Here is a 17,230-nt window from a genome sequence, read left to right on the forward strand (position 1 = left end):
CAAGTGCTGCATTCTGCACCTGAGATGTTGCAACCTGGAACGTTTGTACAGACTGGGGAATGAGATGTTGGCAAGCAGTGCCATGGAAAGGGACCTGGAGGTCCTGGTCAATGGCAAGTTGAATGTCAGTCAGCAAGGCCCTGGCAGCCAGGAGGGCCAACTGTGTCCTGGGGGGCATCAGGCAAAGCATCACCAGCTGGTTGAGGGAGGGGATTGTCCCACTCTGCTCTGCACTGCTGTGGCCTCACCTTAAATACTGTGTGCAGGTTTGGGTGCAACAATGTAAGAAGGATCTAAAGCTGTTAGAGAGTACCCCAAGAAGGTTCATCATGATGGTGAAGGGCGAGAGGAAGCTCTATGAGGAGTAGCTGAGGTTACTTTGTTTGTTTAGCCTGGAGGAGACTCAGGGAAGATGTGATAGCTGTCTACGGCTTCCTCACGAGGGGAAGCAGAGGAGCAGGCACTGATCTGACCTCTGTGGTGCCCAGTCACAGGACCCGAGGGAACAGCATGAAATTGTGTCAGGGAAGGCTGAGGTTGGATTTTAGGAAAATGGTCTTCACCAGAGGATAGTTGGATGCTGGAACAGGCTCCCAGAAATATGGTCACCACACCAATAGGTGTTTGGAATATACTCTTGGGCACGTGGTGTGACTCTTGGGGGCTGTCCTGTGCAGAGCCAGAAGTTGGACTCAGAGATCCTTGTGGGTCCCTTCCAACTCAGGGTATTCTGTGATTCCAATCTATGCATCCACTCAAGTAAGTCACTGACCTAGTTCTAAGCAAACTGCAGCAATTCATACTGCTTCTTCAGAGATATTAATGGCTTGAGAAAACATTTAGATACAGCTTTTCTGAACAACAGAAAGAGTATTGACTGAGAATTCAGCAAATCTGAAATCAACATCTTCAAAAAGCAGTAAATCAGCTGCAGCATAGGAAAGACTTTCTGACTATCAAGCAATTATAGCAGTGAAAAAAAACCCAAACCCTAGATTTTGGAGAAACAATAAATACATTGGCGAATGACATTTAATAGACAGAATACATACATGAATGCAGTTTCAAGAAAAAGGCCTGGATAATTTGAATGGTGTTTTGCTTCAGTATCATATAACTCAAAGTGAAAGATAATATAGATCACTGTTTATGGCTTCTGAATTAAATCGGTAAAGTCTATGTCCTTTTTTGCCTGGAACAGTTTTGTTTGGAAAGATGTACTGGAGCAATAAGAGTACACAAAAGCCAAATGTGTATCTGTATATACAATTTTCTTTTATTAACAAGGTATGTCATTACTGAACAAGGCAACTAGGAAATACAAGGACTGGACATATACATGAAAATTTTACAACAACTAAAATTGGCATATGTTTTATATACAGATGAGATTAATTCAGGTTACAACTCTACTGTATTCGATTAAACACAGTCCTAAGCACTTACATTGTGAAAATACAAAATTGATCATACAGAGCTCAAGTACAGAATCTAAAAATAATAACAATTTAAAAATTTCAAAACTTTCTATGTTCATCTGTTTTACAGAACAGCACTACAGCTTTTCCTACTACCATATACATGAAAGATTATCAAAAATATATCGACGGATCTATTGCTAATCATGAATATTTATATTTACAATAAGTTAGCAAATTCTTCACCAAATACTTTATATACAAACTCAATTTGCCCTTTGTGAAAGAGTCATTAAAAAGTTAAAAACCATAGAAATGCCAGTTAGAAATGATGCATTCCAAAAATTGGACTTGTTTACATCAACTGAAAACAACTGAAAATAATTTATGAAAAAGTATGTCATTTTAGAACATGAACTCACAACACTTTAGTTCCAATACAGAGTAGCAGGAATTTTGTCCCGTGTGTTCTTTGAGTGGTAAACTTCTCTTCCAAGAAAGCTGCAAGAAAAAAAGAAAAAAATATTCTTAAGCAGTTTAATGTGTCTTTGAAGAAGGCAGAAGTGATTCAAGGTGTTGGAATTTTATATGGTATTTCACCTAAAAAGCAAGCCATATGCTGAACTGCCTATGTAAATTAGTGCTGTAGCCTTAAGAACTAATTAATGAAATCAGAAATGGCTGCTGCCGACTTTCTCAGCAGATGTGCATGGTCAGCCAATTATAAGGGGCTTCGTAATGTAAACATTGTTAGCCAATAATCAGTGCCAAAGTGTCATCACCTGCGGAAGGTTACAGTCTTAAAGATGTATATAAGTGTGTGCGTATGAATAAAGTGGCCTGTTGCTGCTAACTCCTGTGGAGTCATCTCTCAGGTCCAAAAACCCGTCTCCCACGGTTACATCAAGGGACCAATATTCTTTACCCCCTTCTCAGTGCAGGAAACCCTGTCCCCATTTGTACTGGCCCAAACACTCAGAATACTTATCACTCCTTAGAGGCTAAAAAAAAAACAAAAGAAAAAAAAAAGAAGAGAAATACAAAAGCCTCTGTACTTTAGTGCTACTCAGAATTGCAAACCCTTTGCCAGCAGTGTTTTTGAATATGATCTTGGATGATTTTTGTATTGACAGCAACGCTTTGGCAGCACGCTTTGAACACCCCTAGCAAAATCAGTCTTCTCTGCCAAACTAGAAACCCCTCCAACCTGTCTCTCAATTAAAAAGAGCTTAGACAGGAACCAGATGTTCTCTCTGCAGGTACTTCTTCTACACAGACACGAGCACCTAAGGAATTCTGCAATACAAAACATGGATGCTGAATGAATCTACACAAACTAATTATTAGACAGCTCCTGAAACACAGACTCTCCAGGAATTACATTCCACTCAGGCCCATCCAAGAACTAGAAATCAGTTTGAGAACACAGAAGCACAGTTTACAGGGCTTCCAGTATGTGAAAAAACAGCAGATCGACCAATCACTAAGGTCTCACCTCTCTTTTACAATTGACAGCATTATGGAAACAATGCTGTGATTCTGCACTGAAACAAATCACTACAATACAACTGTTCGTAATGCACCAAATGAAATGCTGACACCACATAACAAGCAATATTAGATCTTGTTGTCAAATCCAAATAAGTAGACTGAATTTCCCTTTTTATCTCTAGAGATGCTGAATGCATCTCCTATACTTGCTCCATGGAATCCCTGTCTTCCAATTCTGAAGTCTCTCCACATGCTATTATCTGTTGTGCTCTTCTTACTTTTCTTCAAACTACATAATGACCAACTCTCCACTTACTTTTTTAAAAAAAGGATTGAATGACACTTCAACCACCTTTAATGTATGCAGCCACACTCCTAGTCTTGGAATCCTGTCTCCTCTTGCTCCAGGTAGTCCTCCGTTCTTTGTCTCTCCCCCTAAGTAATTATTCTTTAACTTAAATTAGTATTAATTCTTTTCAGGTTGTCTTCCTTGTTTCTCTCAAATCAAGCCTACTGGGGAGGGGGTATAACATCTTTGGCATTCCCTTTTCTCTATCCTATTCCCAAGTAACTTTATCCAAAACACAAAATCCAGTTATCTTCTCTATGCTGACGATTGTACGCATATCAAAGTCCCTCTCCCATTTCTGCTTCACTCTACACATTTTCACACCTCTTAATGTGTGTTTATCTACAACGCCTCCTTCTCCAAACTCAAGTCCTTTTTATACCACAGCTTGACTAACTTCAGCAATCTGAGTATCCTGCCTCAGTTACAGACCAATGACAAATGCTCACGTCTTCAAATCTTATTTGTACCCACACCTTCACATCCAGCACTTCACAGGTTTTCAGCAGTCTCTCTCTAAAAGATGTTCTGCTTAGTCCAGTTGTATATCTAAAACTCTAATGCAGGCCCCCTCAGTTTTTCCCTGTAAGATGCCTTATCTTCTGCTTCAGGTCACTGTACATTCACACAAATAGTGCTACTGGCACAACTTAGGGTAAGATGGGGGAGCAGAGAGTAAGCTGAAGCTACTTAAGCAGGTCTGCTAATGCATGTAAAACCACAGCTTATCCACGTCCCTTTCATCAACAATCTGGATCTGTGCCTGATAATCTTCGTTCTGGCTTTTTGTAACTACTTCCTATTTCATAGTTCGCAAACTCCTTTAGAGCCAGGATTTTGTATTGTTTGTTTGTACAGTACCTGGAACAGAAATATTTACAGCAATAATTGAGGATCCTTTGTGTTGCAGTGACATGAACATTATCAGACAAAATCTGCACAGGAATTTGATAACTTTAAAGTGTCTCAGATCTTACCAGTTTAATTTGTGCTCTGTCGCTGGACTTTTGGTCCAACGCTCTGAGTCTCTTCTTCTGGATTTGGGCGTTTCCCTGTACTAACGCCAGTACCAAGGGCCATTCTTCCTGATAATTTAAAACCAGTATTTACATTAAGACTGTTGCACCTTTATATATTCAGGAAAAGTGTTTTGAGTTTGTTGTTGTTGCTGTTGTTTAAATTACCTGCTTGCAATAAGTGTGATTGCTGATTGTCTCCATGAGCATAGTGTAAGATACTACTTGCTTGACAGTAACCTGTTCAGATACAGTAGATATTTATTACAATGAGTAAAATTTAGAATCACAAGCAAGTGTACAATTACGTTCTTTACAACAACAAAAAGGAGCCAATTGATTTATTTTCCATCATCAAGAAAAATCCTGCCAGAAATCATCCTGAATGCAGAAGAGTTCCTATGCAAAAGAAAAATAAGTCTCATGGCAGTCAACAGCAGTTAAATATATATGCACTTATTTATGCAGAGTGAACAACATTAAGTGCCTACATATTTATTTATGCATCATATTTGCAACAAGCAAAATGTTTATATATCCAAACACTTTAATGTTAAGTTGTAATAAATATTAACATTACTTCTCCCAAGTCTCTTCATACTTTTTATTATTTTGTTCTAGCAGTACTAGTGAATCCTTAGCATGACTTAGTTGTGGAAAAACAAAATAAGCAAGTAACTTAAAATGAAGACACAAACTTTCTGATTCCTGCAAACTATGTACTGGCAACCTTGGAACTGAGTGTTCTGCATAAATAGTGCCATTAGCAGAAGCAATCACAAGGTTTCTTGTTCTGAACAGTTGCAGTGTTCCGGTTATGTTCTGGATGCTTAAGCAAAACACAGTTACAGTGTTTCGTGACCAGTAAACACATCACCTCTGTTAAGACTGCAAGGAAAAACAGTTGTGTTAAATTTGATTGCAACTTTGATCTATCACAAACCACAGCTTAAGTTTCTGTATAGTTAAAACAACAAAAATTTGCATCTACAATATGAGACTATTCACACAAAACTGTGGAAACTGACTAGATATGGAAAGAGTGGTAGCGAAATCCAAGAAAAGATAACATACAAATTTTGCCATCCAATACACAAGGTGAACTATTTGTTTCAGTATCTTTCATTTACAACAGCCTAGGATAATGTTTATTGATTTTTGTTTAGCCACCCTTGTGATCCCTCCCACTCAAAACACAAATACTGTTCTAGATGAGTGTTTTAGAGATAAAAGTGACAAGACAAGCAAATTCACTCCAAGAAATAATTTTTATATTTCAAGGACAGAAACAAAAGACCAGTTCACTTTGTAGAGAGCATCTGTCACCCAAAATCTACATATGCTATTTTGATGTTTTGCCTGGTTTTCCATAGTTGCAAGAATTTGGAGATCCTCTACGGACAGGCACTGCCATAATACCTTGCTGCTGAATTCCACTTGCTCCTGTATGACAGTCTCCCAGGGCACATGACTGAACAACTGTATGACCATCACCAGTTCCCAGCTGAGCTCCTGGGGAGGCAGGGAGAAGACTTAAAAATAACAGAAGATACAATTCCAGTTCTGGAATTTAAAATCTGGGGGGTTTTCCCCACCCTTCAAGAGGTGGATATTTTACTGTGGCCTTTTGGTTTTTTTATCAAACCACCCCAAACCAGGTCCAAAGCTCTAATGTTTCTGTCTTTCCAAAATCAGATGAATACGCTGATAACCTGCTACAAAAGGAATATGTTTCTGGCGGGAAAAGCGCAAGGACATGTTTACATTTCAGTGTATATGAATACACTTTAAGGAGAAAAGAGTGCACAAAATGTTAATTTTTTAAAACTAATCCCTTCTTGACTTCTAAATATCTTGAACTTCTAAGAAATAGAAGTTCAAGCATCCAGATTTAAGGAGTCTAAACTTTACATCTTCAAGAGGAACTGTACTGGCTAAGAACAGTAAGGTCAATCTTATTCCCCAACTTCCAACCTTGACTAACCTTCTAACCTTGACTAAAGCCTACGGAGAACATAAACCCAGTAAATTTTCAGTTCTACTGTATCCTTTCACAATGAAGAGTCCAAGGTGTGCATAGTATTTAAGATGCACCATGGATTAATACAATCTTAGTACTGTTCTTACTCTTTGTTTTTGTAGCAATAAATTCCAGTAAGCAATCTAATGCCAGTATTAGAAAACTTCACAAATTAACGGTTCTGTCTTGAAAGTTCACTAATTGCTCCTTATTTTAAGTATCAGGATGCTTATAGACTTCTAGGAGAAAATCACATTCAGATGCTTCTGAAATCAAGCAGTTTGATACATGTTGAGAAGTAATTTTTCAGAAGAAAAATTCTTATATATTTGAGATTAAACATAAAGATGTCTGTATATGAACACTATCAAACAGTGAATAAATTTGTAAATGTGATTTGCACTCAAAACTGTCTTGTGGAAACAGTTCTTTCTTACAATACATAATGGCAAGCGCATTGCATTATAGAAGTTTGTGTGGTTCAGTTCCAGTAATTCTATGTATTGAAAGAATTTGACTGACCTCCTGTACTGCCACAACCAGAAATGCTTTCTCCTGGTGAATAGCCCATTAGGCCACCATTTCCATTTCCATTTGGATTAGAAGGCACTGTTGCAAGAAGACCTAGGCAACGAAATAAAATATATAAAGACAGACAGCAAAAAACCACAGTAGTACAGCATGTTTTTTTCCTCATACAGCCATTCTCCACCCTCACCTTGAGTGGCTTACATTTATAAAAGGAGAACACCTCTCTGTCTTTCCTGCTTCTGAGATCTTGCCAAGTAATTTTAGGTCACATTTATGTAACTAATTTTCTACATAATACTCTGCCTAACTTTTCCAATACTCCTGAGTTACACAAACTCAATATGTTTCGTTACAGTGCAACCCATCCTGGTTCAATACCCACTATCTGAACATATGGATTGCTCACACCTTCCTGAGCAGTACAAGTGTATGTGGTTTACCTCTCAGAGCAAAGAAAAAGAATGCAACCAGAGGCTGCACTGGTGCCTATTCAAGCAACAGCAATTGCAAATGGAAATACAGTATGGTTGAAGTTATGAATCACATTACATTTCTAATCTCTGGTGTTAAAGCCTATCTGTACAAGAGTATCAGAATGCACAGAAGGCCCAGTTAAACTGAAGTAATTCCAAAAATCCACAGAAAAAAATTCTGGGTAATATTTGGAAAGAGGCACTCCCCTCAAATTCTTTCTTTCTTTCCTTTCTTGGTTACATATAATATTTTCATTATTTTGGATATACAACCCTGAGCTTACACCTCATTACCACTGCCATGAGACTAAATTATTAACTGCTAGAAGATGAGAGCAGTTTTTAAATAAAGGCAATAGTTTATAACCATACCCAGTCCTCTGTATCGTGAAAGCTGCTGGTAGATTTGTTTCATCCTCTCAATATTCAGACGGCTTGCCTCTGCATGGTTTACCATTGGTTTGGGATAATTAACTCCTATAATGCACTTTGCAGCCTTCTGGATGCTCTCTGGGGCATTCCAAGGATCATAGATGTATTTTGCAGGGAAACCTCTAAGTACTGGCAAGTAACGTCTTAAAAAATAATAAAAAGATCATGTTAAAGGTACTTGACAATATAAGCAACATCCATGAATCAATTGCTGCAATTTCTGGGTTGTGAGTTACCTGATATAATCCCCATTTGGGTCAGTTCTTCTGCCAAAACCCACTGGACAGTAGCAGTGAAAAAACTGCTGAAAGAAGGAACTGCAAGACAGCCACATCCAGCTTCCAGCATTCACACTCCAATCTGCATCAAGTAACAGCTCCTCAAAGACCTTAAGAAATTAGAGCAACAAGTTAGTCTGAAGATGACACACCTCCAAGGCATCTATTTTTTCAGGATCTGTTCCTGAGTTCCTGATTTCAGCTCTTTTTTACCTGGCAAAATACAGAGAATGCTCAGTATGCAACTGCAAATACTTACTCAGACACGAAACTCAAGAACAAAAGAGAAAAATCAAGAACAGGCTTTTAACCCTGTAAGCAATTTTGTTACCATCTCAGAAAACTACATTTTACACAAACACAACCATGAAAAATAAATCCCCAAAGGATGGCTGGAGCCTGACTGCTTGCAAGTGGTATTTGTGGTTTTCAGAAAAGTTGCTTCATAGTATCACAACTGAGTAAGCTTTGCAACTTCCAGAAAACAGGGAACCTACAAAGTACAAATTTAAGTTCTTGGTCTGAATACCTCAACATTCACAGCACCTTTCGCTGCATGAGGAATCCCAAGAGTAGAATTCAAGAGTTTCAGGGTAGCACAGACATTCAGAAGTTGTGTTCTTGAAGGCCAATAGTTAAACTAGTAAGCCACAGTTTTGAGGATGCACTCTTAAATTCCTGGGGGTATATGAATCACCAAGAACACTGAAGAATGGTGGGATAGATAATGAACTCTGGTCTGAAGAAAATAAAAAAAATCTTCCAAACACTTTAATTCTAATTTGCTACCCCTATTACATTAAAAATAACCCATAAGAAAATTGAAGACTTACAAAGATTTTACTTTAGATCTGGAGCTCAGTAGTTGTGAAACATTCAAGCTTCCAGCACTGATTGCTCTTTAATCTTTAACACAGAAAATACTAACTTGTATAAAAAGTTTATCTGCTCCATCAGATCACAGCAATACAGGCTAACAAGAAATAAAGAGAAGCCTTACTCTTTGAAGGATGACATTCAAGGACCTTTTATAATAAGAGTGTACCTAGAAGTACTTTTGAAAACAGATACTTATTTAATAGATACTTTGCTAAGTTTTTATTTTCTTTTCAAACTTGCATTGCTTCCAAATGTTCCAAAGAAACCAAAAGTTTTTTTCATGCCTCAACATCTTAGTACAGCCACCAACTCCAACTAAGATTAGTACCATGCAAAGTGTAAATAAGATATCCCATTAAACAATGATCTCTCTCTCTCTCCATATATTCAATAAGGCATTCACTCCACACTGAATAAGTGTTACAAAAGTACCTTTGTCTAAATACCTACAACCATTTGGGAAAAAAAAGTTTATTTTGAAAAAGTAAGATTTATCTTAAAAACATTTTCAAAAAACATTTCAAATAGAAAGTGACTCCTAATACAACAAGATCTTCAGACATTGAGTGTTAGCACACAGTTGTTCCACTAGATGCTGCCATGTAATAAGACTCAGGAAGTAACATCACGTAGAAGGCCAGATTAACTTCTGCTAGCTATGGACCATTGCACAAGTCTGGGCACTTCACAGACCTGTACTACTGCAGAAGAACAAGTTGTCATTTATCTGTATTATGTAGCCTTGTTGTTGGCTGAGCTCGTACGTAAAGGCATCTTTGATGCCTTTATCTACGAACTGCAAAAGGAAAATTCCTAAAGCAGCTTATGCTGTTGTGTAACTGATCTTTTTTTAAATCAAAGGTGTTTGCTTACAACAGATTTAAGAAAGCTGAAATTGCCTAAGATTATATACATACATAAATACGAGGTCACAATCCTGATGGCATGTAAATTCTTTTTTATATTAAAAAATTGATTATTATTATGATTGCTCAGTAAAAGACATGCTATCCATCTTAAAAGGTAACACTGATTCGAAGGCTGAGATTAAATTATTTCATTGTTTTCAAGACCAACATCTTAAATTTGAACTTGAGCATCTCTTGGATAATTGCACAGAATTAACGGCACTGAACCTTCAGCCAAATCATGTCGCCCTTACTCACACTTCTGACACTGGGCAAAGGGACAGAAATTGCTGGAAGGACATTTTCAGCTTTTAGTTTTCTCCTTTTATATCCCACAGGGCTTTCCCTTTGCAGGGAAGCAGACACAAGATGTGAACAGCAATTGTTCACCCTAAATGACTGGAAAGAAATCTCAATTACAATAGTAGCCCATGTTTATTGGCCTAGATCTCAAATTAAAAAATATCTCAAAACAATTTCAGACCTATTCTGACTGCAAGAAACTCTCTAACATTCAAATAAAAGGGGGCACTCAAGAGGCAAGATTTTGCACAGCTAGTTTATCAGAACTGATTTCATTTTGCCCATAATTTATGGTTTAAAATTCAACTTACATGGCTCAGTAACAACAACTCAAGACTGGCAATCAGAAACTTTAACAGGTACTTTAAGAAATTCAAGCATAAGAAACAATACCTTCATTCCTTCTTCCCAGCTAATCCAGAGGTCACCTCGAGTCAAAAAGCACGCCACAGCATGCCGGGCTAAATGGTGAATCCAACCTTCCTGACGAAGCTGTGTCATAATCGCATCAATCCACGGAAAACCTGTCCTGCCTTCTGCCCATTTGGCCAAAGCCTCAGGATTCTTATCCCATGGAATTTGAACACAGATAGGATTCCCCTCCATTTTATCAAACCGTGGATTGTTAGTTGCTGCTGTGTAGAAAAATTCACGCCATAACAGCTGGCCATAGAGGGAGAGGGGAGGGGAGCTGTTCTTTTTTACCTGAAGATCATCAGTAAAGAAAAACATTTCATTAGAAAAAGTAGGGGAAAATCATGGCATTAAGAATATGAAGCTGACTCCACAGAAATCCTACCTTTTTGTACAGATCCGTTAACTTGAAATAAAAGAGACGACAGGACAAGCAGCCAAAGCGGAGGTAGGGACTAAGCCCTGTAGGACTTGCCAGAAGGGAATTTGCATTCATTCGTGGTCTTTCAAAGTTTGCTACCCAAGCCTTAAAAAAAGCAAAGCAAAACCACACGGCAATATCAGACTACAGGATATGTGGTAACTTATAAAGGGAGAAATCACGCACTGTCTAAAGCTAAATCCAAACAGCTGATGATCATGTTACCTACACAGCCAGGGGTTCCTTTTGAATCAGTGGAACCTCTGGAAGGTAATTCATCTCAATGCAGACAGAAGGCATGAACTGTCTTCTAGAACTACCTGTCCCTTTCTTTTAAATACAATGGAAACCTAGACAAACTAGAAATAAAAGCTTTCAGAGGAATTCCCCTTCAAAGTTATAAGAAGTATGTTTCAAATAGCATTATCTCAAAAAGAATTTAGTATAAAATAGTAAAACAGACTTCCTCTGACATTTAAATCAAAGATAACCTGCTACCATCTTTTAAAACTAAGACATAAATTATTGATTTATATCATTATATCCAGGCCTTAAGTTTGTGGGTTTAATTGTTTTTTTACAGGACTTGCCCAAATCCCTTTACCTTTCATAGCAAAGAGTAACTATGTTTACCAGATAGGTGTAACTTTCAATGATTTGAAACAAACCTTTCGTTCTAAATGTCTTTCCAGTCTTGTCAGAGCTTCTGTTTCTCCCCCTGGCCATACTGCAGAAGGCAGACCATCAGTGTCAAAACCTGAAAGACAAATTGAAACAAGGAAATTCCTTGTTTGCTTATACTGTAGGGCGACAAAATTCTAGCACTTTGATACTTCACTATATTTTACTGAGAAAACCCCAAGCTGGACATATGTAAAAGTACAAGAACTACCTAAAATAATTATTTACCTTATTACTTTTTTAAAGAAAAAGTGTTTTTAAAATTAATTTGTAAAATGACAAATTGAACCCCCTGAAGCACAGAGATACCAAGTGTACTTAATGTGAAATTAAGCATCAAAGACTATTAGTACCTTATTGATTTTTTGGTACCACAGGAAAATGAGTATGCTGTATTACAAGAAGCCAAACAGTACTTAGCATAGTTTGATCTGACCTCCCATTTACCAGAAAACAACAAACATTTATGGAGTTGATTATCATTTTTTGTTCCTTTTGTATGTCTAATTGTATCAGTTTAACAATTAACCACAAGTAGAACCTCTCTCAATTGTTATTTTAAGTGTTATGCCTTTAGTGGTAGATTGCATCTTACTTGTTTCCTAATGTCAAAGCAATCCTAGAACATACCCAGCTCTTCAAGAGATGGCACACCATATTTCTCATCATGGTCATCAGAAACTGGAGTAGTACATTTTTTCATTACTTCTGGGGTTATGGTCTCCACAGGCATCTCCAGTGGTTCCATTCTACTAATTAGGGTCTGAAATCTCTTGTAAGTAAGAGGAGGCTGTCCTCCATTTAATTCTATTATTCTGAATTGAAGAAAAAGAAAAAAGGAAAGAGGCACATCAGACAATAGTATGTAACTTTTTTTTATAAAACATACACAGCTACATACACAGAGAAATATCTTCTTATCTTCCTCTAGCATACTATTTAAAATCACAGATACACATAGTAATCCAGACACTGAACTCAAATTTTACCATCTTTTTTCCCCTGCAAGGGAGACATAAATTAACTGTTTATAACCAAGTCAATTGTCTTCATCTCTCATGAATGAGGAAGCAAGGAACATGGACAGTTCAAGTCAAAGAAGAGTTCAGACCAGATGAGAGATCATAGCTACATACAGAAATATCCAAGTCACCTACAAGATTATGAATTAAAACATTTAGCTCCTCTATTCTGGTTTTGATAACAGTAGTCAATATTACAACTGTCTTCACAGAGGAGGGAATTAACACGTAATTTATACACAACTGTTGTAAAAACACAGTTTCCATATTTTGCATTGTCATTTTAAATATATATAAAAACCTGAAAAAAAGAAAAATTCAAAGAAAAACTTATGAAGTGATAGAGGGAACCAAATGCTTAGTTAGGGGGGGTGCTTGGGCAGGAGGGAAGGAAAGAAATTTTCAATTCAGGATTAAAAAAATAAAAATCAGCTATTGTTTTTAACAGTAAATAATTCCATTTCACTGTCCTCCCATATGTCTGTCTCTTATACATCAGCTCATAACAGAAAAAAATGGGCATTTACCACAATACACCACACAATATTAAGAGAAGCCAAGTCACAGTTTTGACTAGTTTGTAGATTATATTGCTATAATAGGGAGCTAATACTAATCCATTTAAAGAGATCTGTGGAAAATATAAACAAGACATTAAAGAACGCAACATAGAGATAGGGAATAATCCCCAGTTACTTATGGAATACATAATTGATAGGAAACAGTTATTAAAAAAATATAAAGGGCTTTCTCATAAGTTGTGTACAACAAGTAAAATAAAGACAAATCAATTCAAAGAAAAAACAAAACAACAACAACCTATTATTCAGGAGAAGTTACAGGCATGTTTGAGCTGCCTGCCCCGGACTGCTTTTCTGGCTGCGCTGCTGCTGCAGCTGCTGCCTGCCTTGGATTTGCTTCTGGTTGCTCGTACTTTTCTGCTTCTTGGACGGGGAACACAGGGGGAAGAGACCGAGTCCATCTGAAAGCTCACTGCTCGTCTGTCTCGCTGGAAAGGGACTGAAACTCACTCTGCAGCCAGCCGGGCTGTGACATTGACACTTAAGTATAACTTTTTTCCTCCCGGAGGAAAACCTGCTGGGTTTTGTTGTTGTTTGGGTTTTTTTTTTCTTTCTCTTGTGGTGTTGGGGAAGTGGGTTGCGCTAGTCCGTTTACATATATATATATATATCAGTTATCCTTCTTGTATTAAAATTCCTATTCTTAAATTTGATAAAGAGTGGTGTGATTATCGTGGAGGAGGCTCCTCCCCTGCTTGTGGGTAAACATTTTGGTTTTTTCCCCTCAAACCAAGACAAAAGTAAGACACAGTATCTAAACAAATTCTATATAAAACTCTGAGTTTTCTTGCTTTCCTGTTTAAAATCAGAGGTAATTGTAACTTACTTGTCGAGGTCATATAATGTGTGGGAAATCCGAACAATGACCTCCACTCCAGCCTCACTCGCCAGCTTCTTGATAGCTGCATCTCTTTCCTTACCAAATGGTTCAGAATCATATTCAATTGAAAGTTTTGCAATGTTCCACTCCTACAACACAAAACACAATTGTGGTCTTTCAGCAACTCAGTGGCATGATGGAGGGTGAGGGAAAGGAGAACTGGAAGGACAAGGGCAGAATGGGACACCATCCACAAGGAGGAGGAGGAAGGAAGGGGGGGGGGGGGGGAGGAAGGAAGGGGGGGGGGGGGGAGGAAGGAAGGGGGGGGGGGGGAGGAAGGAAGGGGGGGGGGGGGAGGAAGGAAGGGGGGGGGGGGGAGGAAGGAAGGGGGGGGGGGGGAGGAAGGAAGGGGGGGGGGGGAGGAAGGAAGGGGGGGGGGAGAGGAAGGAAGGGGGGGGGGAGAGGAAGGAAGGGGGGGGGGAGAGGAAGGAAGGGGGGGGGGAGAGGAAGGAAGGGGGGGGGGAGAGGAAGGAAGGGGGGGGGGAGAGGAAGGAAGGGGGGGGGGAGAGGAAGGAAGGGGGGGGGGAGAGGAAGGAAGGGGGGGGGGAGAGGAAGGAAGGGGGGGGAGAGGAAGGAAGGGGGGGGGGAGAGGAAGGAAGGGGGGGGGGGAGAGGAAGGAAGGGGGGGGGAGAGGAAGGAAGGGGGGGGGAGAGGAAGGCAGGGGGGGGGAGAGGAAGGCAGGGGGGGGGAGAGGAAGGCAGGGGGGGGGAGAGGAAGGCAGGGGGGGGAGAGGAAGGCAGGGGGGGGGAGAGGAAGGCAGGGGGGGGGAGAGGAAGGCAGGGGGGGGGAGAGGAAGGCAGGGGGGGGGGAGAGGAAGGCAGGGGGGGGGGAGAGGAAGGCAGGGGGGGGGGAGAGGAAGGCAGGGGGGGGGGAGAGGAAGGAAGGGGGGGGGGAGAGGAAGGAAGGGGGGGGGGAGAGGAAGGAAGGGGGGGGGAGAGGAAGGAAGGGGGGGGGAGAGGAAGGAAGGGGGGGGGAGAGGAAGGAAGGGGGGGGGAGAGGAAGGAAGGGGGGGGGAGAGGAAGGAAGGGGGGGGGAGAGGAAGGAAGGGGGGGGGAGAGGAAGGAAGGGGGGGGGAGAGGAAGGAAGGGGGGGGGAGAGGAAGGAAGGGGGGGGAGAGGAAGGAAGGGGGGGGAGAGGAAGGAAGGGGGGGGGAGAGGAAGGAAGGGGGGGGAGAGGAAGGAAGGGGGGGGAGAGGAAGGAAGGGGGGGGAGAGGAAGGAAGGGGGGGGGAGAGGAAGGAAGGGGGGGGGAGAGGAAGGAAGGGGGGGGGAGAGGAAGGAAGGGGGGGGAGAGGAAGGAAGGGGGGGGGAGAGGAAGGAAGGGGGGGGGAGAGGAAGGCGGGGGGGGGAGAGGAAGGCGGGGGGGGGAGAGGAAGGCGGGGGGGGAGAGGAAGGCGGGGGGGGGAGAGGAAGGCGGGGGGGGAGAGGAAGGCGGGGGGGGAGAGGAAGGCGGGGGGGGGAGAGGAAGGCGGGGGGGGGAGAGGAAGGCGGGGGGGGGAGAGGAAGGCGGGGGGGGGGGAGAGGAAGGCGGGGGGGGGGGGAGAGGAAGGCGGGGGGGGGGGAGAGGAAGGCAGGGGGGGGGGGGAGAGGAAGGCAGGGGGGGGGGAGAGGAAGGCAGGGGGGGGGAGAGGAAGGCAGGGGGGGGAGAGGAAGGCGGGGGGGGGAGAGGAAGGCAGGGGGGGGGAGAGGAAGGCGGGGGGGGGAGAGGAAGGCGGGGGGGGGGAGAGGAAGGCGGGGGGGGGAGAGGAAGGCGGGGGGGGGGAGAGGAAGGCGGGGGGGGGGGAGAGGAAGGCGGGGGGGGGGAGAGGAAGGCGGGGGGGGGGAGAGGAAGGCGGGGGGGGGGGAGAGGAAGGCGGGGGGGGGGAGAGGAAGGCGGGGGGGGGGAGAGGAAGGCAGGGGGGGGAGAGGAAGGCGGGGGGGGAGAGGAAGGCGGGGGGGGAGAGGAAGGCGGGGGGGGAGAGGAAGGAAGGGGGGGGAGAGGAAGGAAGGGGGGGGGAGAGGAAGGAAGGGGGGGGGAGAGGAAGGAAGGGGGGGGGAGAGGAAGGAAGGGGGGGGGAGAGGAAGGAAGGGGGGGGGAGAGGAAGGAAGGGGGGGGGAGAGGAAGGAAGGGGGGGGGAGAGGAAGGAAGGGGGGGGGAGAGGAAGGAAGGGGGGGGGAGAGGAAGGAAGGGGGGGGGAGAGGAAGGAAGGGGGGGGGAGAGGAAGGAAGGGGGGGGGGAGAGGAAGGAAGGGGGGGGGAGAGGAAGGAAGGGGGGGGAGAGGAAGGAAGGGGGGGGGAGAGGAAGGAAGGGGGGGGGAGAGGAAGGAAGGGGGGGGGGAGAGGAAGGAAGGGGGGGGGAGAGGAAGGAAGGGGGGGGGAGAGGAAGGAAGGGGGGGGGGAGGAAGGAAGGGGGGGGAGAGGAGGAAGGGGGGGAGAGGAAGGAAGGGGGGGGAGAGGAAGGAAGGGGGGGGAGAGGAAGGAAGGGGGGGGGAGAGGAAGGAAGGGGGGGGGAGAGGAAGGAAGGGGGGGGGAGAGGAAGGAAGGGGGGGGGAGAGGAAGGAAGGGGGGGGGAGAGGAAGGAGGGGGGGGGAGAGGAAGGCGGGGGGGGGAGAGGAAGGCGGGGGGGGGAGAGGAAGGCGGGGGGGGGGAGAGGAAGGCGGGGGGGGGAGAGGAAGGCGGGGGGGGGAGAGGAAGGCGGGGGGGGGGAGAGGAAGGCGGGGGGGGAGAGGAAGGAGGGGGGGAAGGAAGAGGGGGGGAGGAAGGAAGAGGGGGGGAGGAAGGAAGAGGGGGGGAGGAAGGAAGAGGGGGGGAGGAAGGAAGAGGGGGGGAGGAAGGAAGAGGGGGGGAGGAAGGAAGAGGGGGGGAGGAAGGAAGAGGGGGGGAGGAAGAGGGGGGGGAGGAAGGAAGAGGGGGGGGAGGAAGGAAGAGGGGGGGAGGAAGGAAGAGGGGGGGAGGAAGGAAGAGGGGGGGAGGAAGGAAGAGGGGGGAGGAAGGAAGAGGGGGGGAGGAAGGAAGAGGGGGGGAGGAAGGAAGAGGGGGGGAGGAAGGAAGAGGGGGGGAGGAAGGAAGAGGGGGGGAGGAAGGAAGAGGGGGGGAGGAAGGAAGAGGGGGGGAGGAAGGAAGAGGGGGGGAGGAAGGAAGAGGGGGGGAGGAGGA

At 43.5% G+C, this 17,230-nt stretch overlaps 1 protein-coding gene across 3 annotated transcripts in view; it reads right to left on the minus strand.

The window, feature by feature from the left end:
- Positions 1 to 1,252: 1,252 nt before the first annotated feature.
- CRY1 (cryptochrome circadian regulator 1) overlaps positions 1,253 to 17,230 on the minus strand; it is a 41,719-nt gene continuing 25,741 nt past the window's right edge. For all 3 annotated transcript variants that reach the window (XM_071551008.1, XM_071551007.1, XM_071551009.1), the window contains exons 3-14: positions 14,044 to 14,186; positions 12,245 to 12,429; positions 11,602 to 11,690; positions 10,898 to 11,038; positions 10,492 to 10,803; positions 7,967 to 8,118; positions 7,671 to 7,873; positions 6,817 to 6,918; positions 5,694 to 5,786; positions 4,443 to 4,514; positions 4,236 to 4,343; positions 1,253 to 1,919 (exon numbers count right to left, since the gene is read on the minus strand). In XM_071551008.1, coding sequence (XP_071407109.1) covers positions 4,240 to 4,343; positions 4,443 to 4,514; positions 5,694 to 5,786; positions 6,817 to 6,918; positions 7,671 to 7,873; positions 7,967 to 8,118; positions 10,492 to 10,803; positions 10,898 to 11,038; positions 11,602 to 11,690; positions 12,245 to 12,362 — 1,386 coding nt within the window. In that variant the 5' untranslated portion in view covers positions 12,363 to 12,429; positions 14,044 to 14,186 and the 3' untranslated portion in view covers positions 1,253 to 1,919; positions 4,236 to 4,239. The remainder of the gene's footprint in view (positions 1,920 to 4,235; positions 4,344 to 4,442; positions 4,515 to 5,693; positions 5,787 to 6,816; positions 6,919 to 7,670; positions 7,874 to 7,966; positions 8,119 to 10,491; positions 10,804 to 10,897; positions 11,039 to 11,601; positions 11,691 to 12,244; positions 12,430 to 14,043; positions 14,187 to 17,230) is intronic.

This window comes from Pithys albifrons, chromosome 3 (genome assembly GCF_047495875.1).
Source record: "Pithys albifrons albifrons isolate INPA30051 chromosome 3, PitAlb_v1, whole genome shotgun sequence".
Lineage (NCBI taxonomy): Eukaryota > Metazoa > Chordata > Aves > Passeriformes > Thamnophilidae > Pithys > Pithys albifrons.